The 18,794-nt window shown below is 32.8% G+C and overlaps 2 protein-coding genes and 1 long non-coding RNA gene across 3 annotated transcripts; 1 reads left to right on the plus strand and 2 right to left on the minus strand.

Moving 5' to 3' along the window:
• The first annotated feature begins 931 nt into the window (after nucleotides 1-931).
• Nucleotides 932-7,630, plus strand: LOC112028331 (uncharacterized). Its single transcript, XR_002884613.2, has 2 exons — nucleotides 932-1,184; nucleotides 6,571-7,630. It is a non-coding gene; the product is annotated as an uncharacterized LOC112028331 (long non-coding RNA).
• Nucleotides 5,683-7,352, minus strand: LOC112028330 (probable xyloglucan endotransglucosylase/hydrolase protein 23). Its single transcript, XM_024060998.2, has 3 exons — nucleotides 7,074-7,352; nucleotides 6,548-6,741; nucleotides 5,683-6,301 (listed from the first exon to the last, which is right to left on the minus strand). Exons 1-3 carry the CDS (start codon nucleotides 7,350-7,352, stop codon nucleotides 5,890-5,892), a joined length of 885 nt encoding a protein of 294 aa, XP_023916766.1. The 3' UTR covers nucleotides 5,683-5,889.
• Nucleotides 7,631-12,805: 5,175 nt separating the features above from the next.
• Nucleotides 12,806-14,576, minus strand: LOC112028321 (putative xyloglucan endotransglucosylase/hydrolase protein 13). Its single transcript, XM_024060990.2, has 3 exons — nucleotides 14,210-14,576; nucleotides 13,678-13,871; nucleotides 12,806-13,430 (listed from the first exon to the last, which is right to left on the minus strand). Exons 1-3 carry the CDS (start codon nucleotides 14,486-14,488, stop codon nucleotides 13,019-13,021), a joined length of 885 nt encoding a protein of 294 aa, XP_023916758.1. The 5' UTR covers nucleotides 14,489-14,576; the 3' UTR covers nucleotides 12,806-13,018.
• Between the last annotated feature and the right edge of the window lie 4,218 nt (nucleotides 14,577-18,794).

Here is an 18,794-nt window from a genome sequence, read left to right on the forward strand (position 1 = left end):
ATATTTAAATTGGAATGAATAAAAACTTTTGACATTAGCAAAAATAAAAGTGCCTTTTAACCCACTCAAAGGCTGGATCCATTCTACTATTTAACACAAAAATATTATTGAACTCATATGTTTATGAGAGCTTGTGTTCCTTTTTTTTGTTGGAAATATGTATCATCATAATTTGCCTATATCAGTGATTGACAAATGCAAACAAACACATTAAACTTACACTAGGACGAATGAAAAAAATTTGAAACTAACAAAATATATATATATATATATATATAAATTTGAAGACATACATAGTATAAAATCAATATTTTTCAATACATTATAATATAATCATTTATAAAAATAGAACTCAACATTTTTTTAAATCTTCGAAATCATCTTTGATTGAAATCGTACTAGTTTTAAAGTTGCAAATAATCTCAATTTTAATTTTTAAAAAGACACTACCAAACAAGCAAGCACAATGCAGATGTACAACACTTGGAGGTTAGTCATAAGTGAAAAAGAATGGGCATTAGAGCATCTTCGACAGTCTCCAAATTTTTATATTATTTGGAGAATGAGCAGTTATATTTATCTTTTACTTGCTTATTTTTTCAAATAACATGCTATTATTTTTTATCTCATTTTAATATTATATCTTTAATATTTCTTTATTCATACTTTATTCATTCCCAACTACTATATATTTAATGCTTTAAAATATTTCGAGTAATTTTTTTTTAATAATCATAGTTTTCATTTATGAAATTTATGTAATTTGGAATGAATTTATTCATTAAATTTTTTATAAAAAAATAATTAATTGTTGCCTAGTTCTTATTTTCTAGATTATTATTATTTACTAACTTTCTATTTTTTTAAAAAAAATAAAGACCACACTCCACACAGTTTCTCTTAAAAAAAACAAAAAAAACCAAGGATTGACTCAACTGTTTAGTGTTCACTATCAAACTCAACTTTATCTACTCACTTTTATTCGCATCTCCCCACACACACACACACGAAGAGAGAGAGAGAGAGACACAGAATTCGCAGACTCGGAGAGAGAGAGAACGCGCGGAGACGGAACTCGCTGAGTGAAAGAGGGAGAGATGGCCGCCGCTGCAAAGGCCGGTGGATATCATCCACTCACCGCCGCTCGTCCTCCTCCCCACCTTCAAGTGCATGATGCGTACCAGGTTGGGTCAGATCTGCTTCTGTCTATTTTTTTTCTTCTTCTTCTCTTGTTCTGATTCAAGTTTGGTGTTACAATTTGATTACTTTTATGAGAACTAGATTGTGTTTTGTGTTTTGATTATTTGTCTTTGTTTAGAGATTAAAAAAAATAAAAATAAAAACGAAACAAAGAAATCAAAGAAGAAAGAGATAGAAGGAATTAATATAATATTAAGTTGCTGGAATCTTTTATTAGAAGAAATTCAATTGTTTTCTGTTTTGTGTTTTTTATTAAATTTGAGGCTTAGTATTTTGTGTTTAGATGCTCTCTCTCCTATTTTCGGTGACTACACTAGAGAGTTCTTTGCCCCCCCTTTTTATTTTTTTTTGAATCTTTGATATTTATGTTTAGTTTTAAATAGAAATTACAACCCAGATTATCAAATCAACTAACAAAGCGTTAACAATATTTTGCACTGCACTAGACATCAAATATGTGTGTGTGTGTGTGTGTGTGTGAGAGAGAGAGAGAGAGAGAGAGAGAAATATACCAAATCTGGGTGGCTGGGGCGGTGCTGTGCTGCCGCTGCTCCTCCTACCTGCTTATGTGAAATATACCAAAGTCTCTCTTCTCTTCTCTTCTCTTTAGCCGCTTAGGTTTTCTCTCTCTATTTTCCCCCCCTTTTTTTGGGTCTTACGCTTGTTGTCGGGGGTTCTTTTCTCTTCGCTTTAGTCTTTAGTTAGGTTTTTTTTTTTGGTGTCTTTGTGTGGCCGTGTGGGTGTTCTCCTTTCCTAGCTAGAATCTGATTTAGATTTTTCCTTTTTTGTTTTGTTTAGTCTTGAATGGGTTTGTTTTGGGTTGCTAGTTGGGCTTAAGTTTGCTATTGGTAAATTTTTTTTTGGGCTAATTTATTAGGGCTTGTTAATTTTATTTTAAAGATCAATGATATTATTAACGAGGGTTAAGTGTAATTTTATTGAACCCAATTGCTAAAACTCTTTTTTTTTTTTTTTTTTTTGGGGGTGTGGGGGGTGGGGGGAGGGGGGGGGGGGGCACTGCCCATGTCCAAAAATAGCTCGGTCCCTGATTCATGGTATTACGTAAATTCAAACTTACTTTTGTTATAGTTTCTATGTTTAGATGCATGAATTTGTTTCTCAAAAAAAAAAAAACAAAGATGCATGAATTTGTATGTCATTTAAATATAAACTCTAAGGTATGATTGATTAGAATCCAATTGGATTATTGATTGAACATCCACAATACAAAAAAATTGGTCTTGGTTTAATTCACCCTTTTTGAGGGTTTAACGGTTTAACCCTTTAAAAAAAAAAACCAATTTCCATGTAGTGCCACTTAATATGTTATATATGACTAAAATAAAAGATGTTTGTAGTTGGAACCCTGTCTCCTCCCTTCCCCACCATCAACCTATCTAAAAAAAATTTTCATCAAAAAAAAAAAAAAAAAAAAACTATCTAAAAATTTAAGATAATTTTTAAGCTAAATTACAAATTGCACCCTCTAATTTGTCTAAATTCTAAAGTTCAATTCAGTCCTGCTTTAGGATTATTCAATTCATTCCTCCATTATTGCAGGTATAATTTAAAAATGTTCTATTTTTATTAAAAATAGTAAAGTCTCTCACCAAGCATGTGTAAAGAGACTAGTTGTTTATTATTATCAAATTAATAATTTTTTTTTTTATTTCTTTCTAACAATAATAATTTTTATTTGAACATGTTATGCACATCATTTCCCACATGTATCTTATGTCTATATGTTCAAACTCTACAACGGGGTTTAGGTTCAATCACACTAGGACTGTAAATATAGGAATGTCAATTGGTCAATATTTACATGATTTGAATCATTTGATAGTTGATATTAATATAGGGGCAATCTCAAGTCAAGTTGTGTATAAAAATTCAAACTCTTAGCATTCTTTTTCAAAAATTCCAAATTTCTCTCAAATCTTACCGATGCTTAGGTCTCCTCCAAACTTCAATTCCATTTCTATGAGCCATCAAAATTCAGAATGAGTCAATCTTATTGTTGATCTCATATGATACCCTCCTCAAATTAATTATCCTAGTCAATCCACATTGCCTCCTCAACCTTATTGGTTGTCTACCTTCTTAATGGCCAAGGTTTTTTGCTACCAAATACATGATACTTCGCTTTTCACATGCTGTCATTGTGATATTTGAACAGTTGAACATATGTTCTTGTGTATGTGGATGATATTATTGTCAATAGCAATCAGTGGCGGAGTTAGGATTTCAATTCAGGGGGGCAAGATTAGAAGTCAATATTAAAAATAATAAAAACAAAAACAATGACAACTATAAGTGTCATACAAAAACTAATTATAAGTAAACTATAGTTAGACATTTAAGTTAATACTATAAAATAAATTGTAGAAATTAATTAATTTGAAAAATATTAAAAATATAGTAATTTATTTGCAAAGTTGTATACACATCTCATTATCTTTTCTTGATTGTTTTTGAAACTATAAGTAAAATTCGACTTTCTATTTATTTTTCAAAATAATTAAAAATTTTGTTCATAACATAAACCCACAATTTTAAACTGAAATGTCAAGAAATTGAGGACAAAAAAAAAAAAAAGAGAGTGTAAAATATAGGACTATCAATTGAAATGTCATAAGAAAGACACTTTTTTTTTTTTTTTAATTTTTTTTTATTATTAATAAAAGCTAACAGCTGACAAGTCAAAGCTTGTGTGTTATTGTGCCTAAGGAAAATTCTTCCATTTATTTTTTCTTGTGTCAGGAAACTTTTTCCCTCTTTTTTTTTTTTTTTCTCCCTTACACGGTGTCATTGACTTATTGGGCATTAGGTAAGCTTGTCATTTTCCCTTTATTTCAGCAGGACCAGGAAGCTTTTTTCCTGATTTGTGTTTAGTTTTTGCATCAAGGAGGGTAAAGCATTTAAAAAAATTACTTATTGTAATACATATGGAATATTTTTGGAGGAGTCAGGGGGGGCACTTGCCCCCTCTCGCCCCCCCTTGGCTCCGCCTCTGAACACAAGTCATAGCTTTAATGTTACTCCATGTTCTCAATTTGTGTGATATTTTACTTTTTGGTTGATACCCCTTCTATTTATGTGATACCCAATGTATTGAAGCATTTTGGCTAGTAAGCACTTTTGAAATTATATTTTAGCATCACAAGTGGAGAATTGACGATTAAGTTTAATGTTAAAATAGTTTGGCATTGAAGGAATATTATATCAGGTGGGATTATATTTTATTTTCAAGTTAAAGTTAGTAAGATTTTGTTTTTGGAATCCATGTGGTGGTATATGCCTATATGCACGTACGTATAGTATTTTCAAGTAGACTCAGTTGGTATCAATTTCACTGCAACATTGCAAATGTGAGGAAGTTTGTTAAATTGGAAGCAGTTCTAGTAATACCTACGGGGGCGTTTGGTTCGCCGTGATGTTATATTATATCATAATATTAAATTATTGTAATCTTACATTAATGTAATCTCAATACAAGAATATAACATTACATTGTTTAGAAAGGTGATGAGATTAAGGTGATGTGATATATTTTGTAATTTTAGATTATGGTAATGTTAGAATTAAATAAAATAAACCCAAAACCTTAATGTCATATCATCGTAATTTGCATCACATCAAGGGCACATCATGGCAAACCAAATGCCCCTATAATGTTTTATTAACCTCATGATAAAAGTGCTATGTTGTTATCACTCCATGTTTCATAATAATATGTAATGACGTGATACTGTCTCATTTTGGCCAGTAATGTGGCTGAAGATGGACATGTTCTTTTGGATGTGTTGATAGTTCTTGTTGGAAGGTTGAAACTTCACTTCATATAGGTATTCTGGATAGTGTCAACTTGGTAATAGTTGGTTAATATTGCTATAGTGTTTTGGAGTTGCTAGACATATCTTATGATTGGTTCTGATATGATATATATATATATATATATTTTTTTTTTTTTCTGATTCACCAATTAATACAGAGTCTTCATGAGTTACATTGCTTATCCCTACACATGAACTTCCACAAAATTTTCCAAAACTTAATAGGAAGTCTCTTGATGATGCATCATTCTATTGTCAAAATTGTAGGGGCACTATGGTGTGATAATGTGGGGTTATTTGAACTTGATGGTGCTTGCATATTAAATAATGCTAGGATTTTAAATTTTGTGCAACAATTCAAGGAAAGTGCTAGCAAGATTTGCCTTTATACCCTAAATAGACTAGTCAAGGTACAATTGGGAGACTTCATAAATATTTATAAACCCAAACTCCACCTAATAAACATCTAATGTAAGACTCAGCACGTGCCCATGTATGCAACACACTTAAATAATCCAATCCAATTAAATTCACACAATTTAGGGTATCACATTATGAATATTTGATTTATTATGTCGTTGTATAGATCAAGAATGCATTAACTTAACGTGCAATTACATGTATAAATACAATAGCTTTCACTATGAGATTACTCCAAAATTGCTTTTTTATTCCAAATCACATAGGGATAACATTAGCTCTTTCATTGTACACATCCTATGACACAGTAAAAATATTCAATGTTTATTTGGGACAACAAACAAATGTAATATATAATTTAAAAAAGAAAATTAAAGCCAAAAAGGAATTATGGAAATCAAATGGAAGAGAGGGAGAAACAATGAGTGCATCCCATCTAGTACTTGTTATTGACGTAACATTCTGGAGGAAACCCTTGAGGAAAGCGCTTAGAATCTGTACAGTAATTGTAGATCACGTAATTGTCCTGAACCCATTTCAGCTTCCCCTGGTCACTGTAATCAAGCGTCTGCCAGAGCCAACCATTGTTGTTGAGGTTAGAATTTGGAGTATTGCAAGAAGTCATGGTATCATAATATGAAACACAAGCATTGTTGTCATTGAAATTCGTATAGGATGCAGTGAAGGGTGCTTGGGTCCAATCTATCTTCACAAGTCCCCCTCTTGTTGCCCAGTTATCAGCATCCCAAATACTAGAGTATAGTTTCATTGGCTGGTAACTTGGGAAAGGAATACTACTTGACTCAAGGTTCTTGAACTCTCTAATGGGGATGCCATCCACATAGAAGCTAAAATATAGAGAAAAAAAATGCATATAGGGTTAATATGCGTGGAATCAAGAAACTCACAAGTATAATGATAAATTACTAATTCTTTCAAAACTTTTACGCTAACTTATGAAATTATGACATACTTTTTATAAATTATGTGCAAATTATCTCAAAATTTTAAATTATTAGAAAATAATAAATTTAATTATTTAATCATAAGTCCAACTTATAATGCAATTGCGCAAGATATGCATGTGTTCTTACAAAATTGCTTGGGTATTCCACAGGATGGTGTAGGTGTGGAAATCAGCAGTGGGATCAAACCAAAGGTAGAATTGCTGTTCTCTATTGCCCTGGCCATGGCAGAAGACATTTGTGTGAAGGATGTAAGGATCACCACTTAGGTTTCCCAGGAATTCAAAGTCTATCTCATCATGGTATTGCCCTTGTGAGGACAGCTGGAGCACGTAGAAATCTTGTAAGTCAAGGGAAAATATACGAAGAAACTTCAGGGGAAAACACAAACTGCAATATTTATACATGATATATAGACATACATACATTCAAATTTGGACTTTGTTGAAGGACTAAAAAAAGTATGAATTGACCTAAAAGTTATTGGCAAGGAGGTGTTTATTACACACACACACACACACAAATGTACACACACCTATGAAGCCATGATTTCCAATGAAGTCATGATTTCAGATTAATTCTTGTGTGTGTGTACATTTTTGTGTTAACATGTGTGTAAGAGTTATTTCTCTATGGCAATATGCATGATACTTACATAGTACGCAGTGACGGTTCCAGCAGAATTGCCAGCAACAAGCTTGATATTCATGTCAATCTTTGCATAAACATACTGATTCTTGGACACGAAGCCTGACCCACATTCCTTGTTAAGGGAGAGCGTCAGGAGGTCTCCGTTGTTGAGTATCTGAGAATTACTCTGTCCCCAATTATAGTCAAATGAATCGAGGAATGGACCAGCAAATGCAGCCATGAAAAAGCTAAGCAGCAGAGATTTTTGCAGCCCCACCGAAGCAATTGAAGGACTAAAAGCCATATTTGATGTTTTCTGGTTGGAAATTTAATTGGTAGAGACAATGATATTAGAGTAGTCTACCTTGATTTTTGATTTGATTTTGGCACAATAGGTAGCATTTTATATACTTCAAAGACTTGGAAGGTTCATAGTCTTTGATTTGAAAATAGTGAGTTGTAAAATTGATAGTTGTAATCAACTACAATGGGTTAGTGGGGCTCCATGATCCACCTAGCTGGGGTCCTCACATATACAAAGGCTTCCCGTTGCTTATTATTAATTATCATACGAGGTTAGTGTCTGGGAGCGTAGGTCACGAAAAATAGAAACATATCCTTTGACTTTACCCATCTCAAAAATAAAAATGCAAAATACAAAATAATTTTGTTACTATTTTTCCCAGTTTTGATAATGATATGTAATACTTTTGTTTGTGGCGGTGGCGACTTGGTTAGGTCCTGTGGCGTGTATTCTTAGATGAGGAAACGTGCGGTTCAGGTTTATGCGGGTTATCATTGGGTCGGGGTTGGGTTGACCGTATTTGTACGTGAATGGTTTTTTTTTTTTGGCGAAAATTCTATTTTGGTTCCTACATTTTGAGCTACAATCAATTTGGTCATTAAATTTTAAGAACAATCAATTTGGTCATTGTTATTTTCAAGTTACAATCAATTTGATTTTTGCTATTAAATCACTAATGAAAAATGCTTACATGACAAACGGTTTGTACAGTTAGCATGCCTAATATTAAAAAATTAAATGAGATGCTAATGTTTCTTAATTTTGGTTCTTACATTCAAATCCGACCATGGCATGGTTCACCAACCAATAGCCTTTGTATGGCGTGAAGCTCCAAAACCCTTTGATCGGAGATGTTGAAGAAGTTGTGGTCGATTTGAGGTGAATCTGGGTTTAGTGGTTCTGTGAATCTGGGTTTAGTGGTTCTGGATTTCGGGTTTTGTTACTTTTGTATGAACATGAGGTTTGGCTTCTTCAAACATGAATAAGAGAGAACAAAAGGTTAATGAGAGAGGGAAGATAAGTTTAGAGATGAGATGAAGGAAAAACAACATAAAAGAAAAATATACGAAGGAAAAACAAGATAAGCTTAGATGGGATGTGGCATTTACATGGCTTTTGTTTGCTAACTACTGAACTACGTGCTGAGTTGGCTATTGAAATTAAAACACGTCAGTATTTCATTTAATTTTTTAATGGCTTGTCACGTAGGCATTTTTTGTTAGTGATTTAATAATAAGGATCAAATTGATTGTAAGTTGAAAATAATAGAAATCAAATTGGTTGTTCTTAAAATGTAAGGACTGAATTGATTGTGACCTCAAAATGTAAGGACTAAAATAGTGTTTTTTTTTTTTTAAATAAGAAAAAAAATGCATTTTCCATTTAGAGAATCATGCAACAAATTATTTGATGTAAAATGCATTACATTGAATTCTCTACTCTAGAATGAGCTCAACTAAACAAATTAATATCGGTTCAATAATTTTAAAATTATACAAATTTCAACATTACTAACAAAAAAAAAAAAAAAAAGAAAGCACAAAGGATAAGTAAAACAAATAGCATCAAGATTGATAAAAAAAAAAAAAAAAAAAAAAGATAGCATCAAGAAATTTTTCCACTTCTCCTTAATTTAACTTTAAGAGATTTGGCAGCATTTTCTTAATAATACCTTCAGTATTCTTTCTGCATTATCTTAGTTTTGCATTTTTCATAATAATACTTACAGTCTTTTTTCTAAAAAAAAAAAATGAAAAAAAGAATTCACATTATACTGACATAAAAAAAAAAAATTCACGTCATATCTATACCCATATATATAAGAAATAAAACTTCTTGTTCTCTACTTTTCTATACTTCCAAAGTAATCAAATTTAACAAAGACAAAATATCCCTTAAAAATGTGAGTGAAGTTCGTGATGCGTCTTTTTGTTAACATCATTCATTTTTTTCATTTAAAAAAAAGAAGAAATTATAACTTAAAAAGTATCATATTTAGGATATAAAAATAAATTGAATAATTTAAAATTGTCCAAGTTCTACCTTCATTAAAACCTTTTTTTTTTTTTTTAATAATAGAATCCCACCCTCATTAAAGCTAATTAAGAATAACCACGTATATATAGAAAAATGATTATTCATTCATGGTATTTCATAGATGATTGAGTAACAAGTTGTATATGTTCATGGTATTACGTAAATTCAAACTTAATTAGTCTTCTTATAGTTTCTGTGTTTAGATTCATGAATTTTTTCTTCCAAAAAAAAAAAAAAAAAAAAGATACATGATTGTGTGTCATTTAAAAATAAACTCTAAAGTATAATTGAAATTAAGTACACATGGCATAAAATTAGGGCTCAATTAGAATCCAATTGGATTATTGATTGGGCTTTCACACTACAAAAAAAACTAGTATGCAACTTGTGCAATGCATGAGATTTTTAAATGTTATTAATATTGTAGGGTCGTTTTTTGTAGCCCAAAAGATATGGGTTCCCCCAGGCCCCAACGAACCCAGGACAATGAATTTGTAGAGAGTGGATCGAAGGTTTAGGCGCTTGCCAGCCTCCATGAAGCATAAACTACTTTCTTTTTATTGAAAGATACTAAGACCAACTTACAACTGGGGGATGCTTTTTTTCTTTCCTCCCCCCCTTACACTTTGCTCCCCTTTCTTATATATCACTCTCTTCCTCCTCCTGTTGATCATCTATTGGCCTCCCTTCTGACTGTCTGTCCCATCAGAGGTCATATTCGTGGTTAGGTGGCTCACCCTGATCGATGTTGCTCTGTCAAGGGGTTACATCCCCATTAATGCGGCTAGAAGGGTTAGATGAGCGTATTCAATACCGAGGTGACAGTTCGCCCAGGGATTGCCCCTTCTCCGTACTTCTGTTGCCAACGCGTGGCACTGGGCCATCTTCTCCTCGGATATTCCAGGAGTCCTTTGGTAGGGTGGTCCTCGTGTTTTTCCGAGGTCTCGATCGCCCGAGGACAGGGTCATCCTCGGACCCATCATGCATCCTAAGCGTGGGCCATTTGGGCCTGGCTTGGAGTGGGCCAAGGCTACCCGATTTTCTGGCCCCACAAATATTATTTTTCTAAAAAGAAAAAAGAAAAAAGAGAGATGAAGTGCATCGAATTGAATTAGTTTAGTTTGCGTCTTTTTTTTTTGGTAAAAAGATTTTAGTGGAGTTTTTGGTTTTGAGGGACTATTTCTTATTCTATTAACAATAGTAACATGTTATGATTTAAAACGGAGTAGAAAAATTTAGTATTTTAGAAACCTTTAGCACTTGAAAGTTGAAAGAGATAAGAGAGAGAATTTGAACGTTTTTGCTAATTGTGGAGCAAAGTTATGGATGATCTTTTGAATTTTGAACCCAATAACTCACTGGAAAAAAAAAAAAAAAAAAATATATATATATATATATTTATATGAGTTTAATTTGACACTTGAAAAAAACCAATTTTCCTGTAGTGCCACCTTAATATATCATATATATGACTAAAATAAAATATGTTTGTAATTGGAACCCTCTCTTTCCCTTCTCCACTATCAACCAATCTAAAAAATTTAAGATAAGTTTGAGGATAAATTACAAATTTCACCATCTAACTTAACTTTCCCTAAAATTCAATCTAGTCTTCTAAATTGTAGGATTATTCAATTTATTCCTCCCATTCTTGCCGGTATAATTTAAAAGTGTTCAATTTTTATTAAAAATAGTAAAGTCTCTCACAAAGCACGAGTAAAGATGTGTAAAGAGACTAGTTGTTTATTATTATCTAATTAATAAACATATTTTTAATTTCTTTCTAACAATAATATTTTATATTTGAACATTTTATTAACATCATTTCCCACCCGTATCTTATATCTATATATCCAAACTCAACAACGGGGTTTAGGCTCAATCACACTTCGAGGACTGTAAATATAGGAATGTCAACTGTTCAATATTTTACAATCATCTGATAGTTGATACTACTATATATAGGGGCAATATTCTCGAGTCAAGTTGTGTACAAAAATTCAAACTCTTGGCATTCCTTTTCAAAAATTCCTAATTTCTCTCATATCTTACCGCCTTACAGGTGCTTATGTCTCATCCAAATTAAATTTCACTCCCATTTCTATGAGCCATCAAAATTTGAAACGAATCCATCTAATTGTTGATCTCATACGACATACCCTCCTCAAATTAATCATCCTACTCAATCCACATTACCTCCTCAACGTACACACCACATTGTGCTATAGGCCATGCGTCCCGGTCAACCCTAAGCCCTTCTTACTTTTTCTTCTCCTTAATGGGTGCCATGAACCCATGAGTTTTTCAGCATCCTTAAAATATTCACAGTAGTGTCAAGAAATGAGTGATGAGATCAATGCATTACTTAAAAATGGCACTTTGGTTCTCCTACCACATTCTCTTACTGAAAGTGTACGTAGTTGGATCTAAATGGTTTTTTTTTTTTTTTTGGGGATCAAACAGAAGGTTGATGGCACCATTGACAAATCGAAGGCAGTCTCATAGCTAAAGGATTTCATCAACAAGATGAAATATGACTCAGCCCCCGAGATTCATATGTTGATTCTCTTGGCCTCATTTTGTGTTTGTCTACAAGCTATATCATTTTCTCTAAAGGTTCAAAAAAGCTCCATGTGCATGGTGCACTTGGTTGTCTACCTTCTTAATGGCCAAAGGTTTTTTTTGCTACAAAATATGATGCTTCGTTTTTGAAACACTGATACTTGAACAGTTGAACATATGTTCTTGTGCGTGTGTGGCCGATATTTTTGTAAATAGCAATTAGTCGTAGTACTAAAGGATCTCGGTTTTATTCATTATTTTCTTGGCATTGAGACTACTTTCAATTAAATTCCATATCAGATAAACTTCATCTCACTCAAAGGTGATATATTTCTGACTTGCTCAGTTGCTCGAAAAATCTGGTATTCCTTACGCAGCTTCCACAAAATTTTCCAAAACTTAATATGAAGTCTCTTGATGATGTATCCTTCTATCGTCAAAATTGTAGGGGCACTGTGGTGTGATAATGTGGGGTTATTTGAACTGATGGGGCTTTCATATTAAATAATGCTAGGATTTTAAATTTTGTGCAATAATTCAAGGAAAGTGTTAGGAAGATTTGCTCTTATACCTTAAAAAGACTAGTCAAGATACAATTAAGACTTTGCATAAATATTAATAAACTCAAGCTCAACCTAGTGAACATTTAATATACGACTTAGCATGCCCAAATATGCAACATGTACACACTTAAATAATCCAACCTAGTTGAATGCACACAATCGGTATCACATTATTATTATTATTATTTTTTTTTTTCTGAATATTTGATTTATTATATTGTTGTATAGATCAAGAATGCGTTAACTTATCATGCAATTACCTGTATAAATACAATAGCTTTCACCATGAGATTACACAAATTTTTTTATTTATTCCAAATCACATAGGGATAACATTAGCTCATTCGTTGTACACGTCCTATGACACACAGTAAAAATATTCAATGTTTATTTGGGACGACAAACAAATTTAATATATAATTTAAAAAAGAAAAGTTAAAGCCAAAAGGGAATTATGGAAATCAAATGGAAGGAAGAGAGGGAGAAACAATGAGTGCATCCCATCTAGTACTTGTTGTTGACGTAACATTCTGGAGGAAACCCTTGAGGAAAGCGCTTAGAATCTGTACAGTAATTGTAGATCACGTAATTGTCCTGAACCCATTTCAGCTTCCCCTGGTCACTGTAATCAAGCGTCTGCCAGAGCCAACCATTGTTGTTGAGGTTAGAATTTGGAGTATTGCAAGAAGTCATGGTATCATAATATGAAACACAAGCATTATTGTCATTGAAATTCGTATAGGATGCAGTGAAGGGTGCTTGGGTCCAATCTATCTTCACAAGTCCACCTCTTGTTGCCCAGTTATCAGCATTCCAAATACTAGAGTATAGTTTCATTGGCTGGTAACTTGGGAAAGGAATACCACTTGACTCAAGGTTCTTGAACTCTCTAATGGGGATGCCATCTACATAGAAGCTAAAATATAGAAAAAAAAATGTTTATAGAGTTAATATGCGTGGAACCAAGAAACTCACAAGTATAATGATAAATTACTAATTCTTTCAAAACTTTTAAGCTAACTTATGAAATTATGACATACTTTTATAACTTACATAAAAATTATCTCAAAATTTTAAATTATTAGAAAATAATAAATTTAATTATTTAATCACAAGTCTAATATATAATGCAGTAATTGTGCAAGATATGCATGTGTTCTTACAAAATTGCTTGGGTATTCCACAGGATGGTGTAGGTGTGGAAATCAGCAGTGGGATCGAACCAAAGGTAGAATTGCTGTTCTCTATTGCCCTGGCCATGGCAGTAGACATTTGTGTGAAGGATGTAAGGATCACCACTTAGGTTTCCCAGGAATTCAAAGTCTATCTCATCATGGTATTGCCCTTGTGAGGACAGCTGGAGCACATAGAAATCTTGTAAGTCAAGGGAAAATACACGAAGAAAGTTCAGGGAAAAACACAAAATGCAATATATATACATGATATATAGACATATATACATTCAAATTTGGACTTTGTTGAAGGACTAAAAAAAGTATCGACTTAAAGGTTACTGGCAAGGAGGTGTTTATTACACACAAACATGCACACACAAATGTACACACGCGATATAAACTATGAAGCCATGATTTCCAATGAAGTCATGATTTCAGATTAAACCTTGTGTGTGTACGTTTTTGTTTGTTAACATATGGGTAAGAGTCATTTCTCTATGGCAATATGCATGATACTTACATAGTAGGCAGTGACGGTTCCAGCAGAATTGCCAGAAACAAGCTTGATATTCATGTCAATCTTTGCATAAACATACTGTTTCTTGGACACGAAGCCTGACCCAGATTCCTTGTTAAGGGAGAGCGTAAGGAGGTCTCCGTTGTTGAGTATCTGAGAATTACTGTGTCCCCAGTTATAGTCAAAGGAATCGAGGAATGGACCAGCAAATGCAGCCATGAAAAAGCTAAGCAGAAGAGATATTTGCAGCCCCACCGAAGCATTTGAAGGACTAAAAGCCATTATTGATGTTTTCTGGTTGGAAACGTAATTGGTAGAGACAATGATATTGGAGTCTACCTTGATAATTGATTTGATTCTGATACAATAGGTAGCATTTTATATACTACACAGACTTGGAAGGTTCATAGTCATTGATTAGAAAATAGTGAGTTGTAAAATTGATAGTTGTAATCAACTACAACGGGTTAGTGGGGCTCCATGATCCAGCTAGATAGGGTCCTCACATATATAAAGCCTTCCCTTTGCATATTATTAATTATCATACTAGGTTTGTCTCTGGGAACGCTAGCGCAGGTCACGGAAAATAGCAATATTTCGAAAAATACAAATAATTTTGGTACATATTTTTTCCTAGGTTTGATAATGATATATGGTACTTTTGTTTGTGGCGGTGGCTACTTGGTTAGGCCCTATGGCGTGTATTCCTCTCTCATTTCCAACTGGGTTGTCAACACGTTTATGATTTCTGGAAGAATCTCAGAAAAATGGACTGGTTCAATTTATTTTTTGGACCTCTGTTGTTGTGAGAAAAGAAGAAAAATATTATTGGTTTACTTATATGCTATATATGGCAGACTAATTGATTGACTTTGTTGTAAAACGTTTATAAAATTCTTAAGGTCTTATTTGAAGGTTCTCTTATAAACTAAACAATCAGATTAACTGGCGGTTTAGCTTTTAGCTTTCAATTTTTTTTAATGTGTAGATTGACTTTAGTTTAGTTACCCGTTTTTACTTTTATCCACTTTTAACAAATTAACAAAAAGTTAATCTAAAGGGAAATTAAGGATTGAGATTTAGTACTGTATAATAAGTCTTGTATTTAAATTAATTTTGATAAAAATTAATAATTTTCTTAAGCCTTTTGTAAATATTGGAAAATGAACCTTGAGAGTTGAGATTAACTTTTAAATTATTAGAATGAATTTGATCCAATTTGAATCCTTTAGCAGTTTTTTTAGGTAAAAAACTAAAAATCTTTTAGCAGTTTGATTATTGATTAATTATACTCACAATAGAATAAAAAAGTTACTTTTTATAAGAATTTTGGTAAGATATTGAATCATTAATTGAATTTTCTATCATTAAAATTGAATTTAGTCATAACAAATGTTTTAAATTCCATTTGAAACTGGAAAGTGATTTAGTTTGTTTATTTATTTATTTATTTTTTGAGAAACAACACACACAAGAGAGAGGGAAATGAATTCTAACACAAAGGTATATCATAATCCCACTCAAAAGCTATGGTAACTTTTAACGAAGAGTGTGACAAGTCATACTACACATAGCACACTATTTTAAGCAATGTGGAAAAATTACCTTTTTTTTTTTTTTAGAAACAAACACACACACACACATACAAGGGAGAGAGAAATGAGAGCAGTTTGTTTATTAAATGGAAACTATTGATTTCAATATACCTTATATCTATATGAGCAAGACTTAGGTATAGTACTTAGGTACTATTTCTTACGTTTTTCTTTTAAAAATTTGCCATGTGACTTTTTTCTCATAGATGAAAATATATTTTTTAAGTTAAGTAGTCACATAACAAAATCTTAAGAGGAGAATCTATAAAAAAAAGACCTAAGGTACTGTACATAAATTTTGTCTTATCTATATTATATAATTAGATTTGGTTGACCTTATAATATTGTGTCACATAAGTTTTTGTTTTTAAGAATTCACAATTTTAATTACATATTATTATTTTAATATATATATATATATATATTTCAATTAAATTTAAAATTTATTCTATAATTAAACACTCCATCAAAATCTTGGTACATATGTTGTATTTTATTTAATATTTAAATAGTAGAATATATAATTTTATTTTTTTCATATACCAAAACACAATCATAATAAATACCTAATATATAGTTTCATATAAAAACACATTCAAAATAATGTCTCTTAATAAGTGCCATAATTGTCAAATTTCATATTTAAAATTAAAAAATATAAGAGAGAATAAAAATTGTATCATATTAAAATTTCTCATGCATTGCATTTGCACAACTTACCAATTGGTATTATATCAAATTCAAGACACAATTAGAATCCAAATTAAAATTATATATATATATATATATATAGTTACATATACAAACACAATCATAAGGTTACCTAATAATTATTAACTTAACTATTACACATTTCCTACTTAGGCGAAAAAAAAAAAAAAATCATATTATGTTACTTTCCGTACACTACATGAGTTACCAACTAGTAATAATATATATAACATAGAAAACATTTGACTTTTAATTGACCTCTTAATATACCATCACATAAACTGTTGAAGTTTCACAATTTCTCATCTTGTTATTTTAATAAATATTTTTTAATTGAATTTTAAAATTATATAAATATTTCTTATAAATCCTTCTATATTTGCATTCTCCTTTAACTAGAATATTGACATATGATGTTTAAATGATAGAATAAATATAAACTGTATATTAGATTCGAACATAATCATAATAAAGACCTATTAATAACTACTATTGTAAGGACTCAATCTGAATTGAGTGTTGGGTTTTCAGCCCAATAAGCCCAAACAATAAATTTATAGAGTATGGGCTCAAGAACTAGTACTGTTTTTCAGGAAGGGTTCTACTCATCAAGTAACAAGGGATACTATTGATTCGCTCTATGAGGAAAAACTCTCCTCGGCCCTCTTTCAATTGGTCTGTTATTTTCTCTCTCTTTTTCCTTTTTTCTTTTTTTGTTCCCTCCTCTTTCTGTTTTCTTCGTTTCTACCTTATATACTTCGTTTCTCCTCTTGTTTCCTTTGTACACGTGTAGTTCTTATCCTGGGAGCTCCTTTCTGTCCCATCTAGTCCCTACCGGAACCTTCAGCTTAGTGGTCATAAAGCTGCTTAGTTACTATTCAGGTATCACCTCCACATTAATGCGGCCAGAGTGTTAGGTGGACAGCATTTAATGAGGAGGTGATAGACTTTAGAAGATATTTTCTACCTTCTCCGACGCCTCTTTAAGCTATATCCAACTTCCAATTCAGCTACAACCTGGCAGAATCTTTCAGTCAGTACGAAGGTTATCTTCACCTCGGACTTTGGCGTCCTCGGACGTGTGCTATACCACCGTATATAACACCTGTTTATACCTTTCATATCACCTATTTAACGTGAATAAAACTTCTTTAGGCTGTCCTCGGACATACGCGTATCCTCGGATCGGGCCTTTGGGCCCTGGGCCCAATTCTGAGGGCTACTATACCTTTTTTAGGTAACAGGCCCCACAATAGCCCCTCAAAATCTCGTTTTTTGCCATCTCGGAAAAAAGGAGATTTTGATATCCAGCCCCCATTTAATTCGTAGGTTTCCCCCACTTTCAGAATGTCTTTTTGTTTGCCCAAGGCGCGTTCCTGACGCTTCGGCGTCATGGGCACGCCATCATTAAATGGTAACTGCCCTGCTGTCCACACGTTCAACGACCTGATGCAAATCTAACGGTGGGATTCCTTTGCATTTATGGGCGGGCTTTTCCCGCTTCTTTTTTCTGTGCCCTTGTAAAGTGCCTTTCAAATCAAACCTTTCTTCAGTTACATATTACTCTATCTCTCAGCACGTATTCATTGAATCTGTCTTCTCTCATCATTCTACACTCTCATAAATACCAAGAGTCCGTCCGAGGAGCTTATTTTCCACACCTGTAAGTTTCTTTAACTCTCTCTACTTTTTCATTTTCTGTATCAAAAAATTTCTTTTTATTGCTAGAAGATGGTAGATTTAAGTATCTAGTCGATTCCGAGGAGCAAATGGAATCATTTAGGGCTAAGTACAAGATTCCCTCGACAGTGGGTATGAGATACGCTTCCTCCCAAGTCTGCGGCGCAATAGAAAAACGGGGGAGGTAGTCATTCCCATGGTGGCGTTTGTTGAAGGGGGGATGACTATCCCAATGGGTAATTTGACAAGAGATTACCTTAGGTTTTTCATGTTATCTTCACACAGTGCGCCCCGAATATGTTCAGGGGCTGGGAGTATAGAGGCTTTAAACGCCTTATACAACCTAGGTCTAACACACCATGATGTGAATTGGGTATACAGCCTCAATCATTTGAGGGGTCAGGGGTACTACCTCAAGTCTAGGTACCCTGCGGTAAGACTAATTCAGTGCCTCCCTACCTCGAACAAGGGTTTTAAAGACGACTTCCTTATTCTTTCCGGGGAATGGCACGATGGTTCGCCTTGCCCAACTGAAGAAGGACAACCAGGTGGAGTTCCCAGGATATACGTCCTCGATAAGTCAAATTAATTTTTAATTAATT

The sequence above is a fragment of the Quercus suber genome, unplaced genomic scaffold, assembly GCF_002906115.3.
Source record: "Quercus suber isolate HL8 unplaced genomic scaffold, Cork oak 2.0 scaffold_708, whole genome shotgun sequence".
NCBI classification, from domain to species: Eukaryota; Viridiplantae; Streptophyta; class Magnoliopsida; order Fagales; family Fagaceae; genus Quercus; species Quercus suber.

Excerpts from the sequence above, each read along its gene's own strand:
- LOC112028330 (XM_024060998.2), bottom strand. The coding sequence starts at position 7,352 with ATGGCTTTTAGTCCTTCAATTGCTTCGGTGGGGCTGCAAAAATCTCTG. Across the intron at positions 6,742-7,073 it reads GAACCGTCACTGCGTACTAT|CTGTCCTCACAAGGGCAATA; the intron begins GTAAGTATCATG and ends TACGTGCTCCAG. Across the intron at positions 6,302-6,547 it reads TGGAATACCCAAGCAATTTT|CTTCTATGTGGATGGCATCC; the intron begins GTAAGAACACAT and ends TCTATATTTTAG.
- LOC112028321 (XM_024060990.2), bottom strand. The coding sequence starts at position 14,488 with ATGGCTTTTAGTCCTTCAAATGCTTCGGTGGGGCTGCAAATATCTCTT. Across the intron at positions 13,872-14,209 it reads GAACCGTCACTGCCTACTAT|CTGTCCTCACAAGGGCAATA; the intron begins GTAAGTATCATG and ends TATGTGCTCCAG. Across the intron at positions 13,431-13,677 it reads TGGAATACCCAAGCAATTTT|CTTCTATGTAGATGGCATCC; the intron begins GTAAGAACACAT and ends TCTATATTTTAG.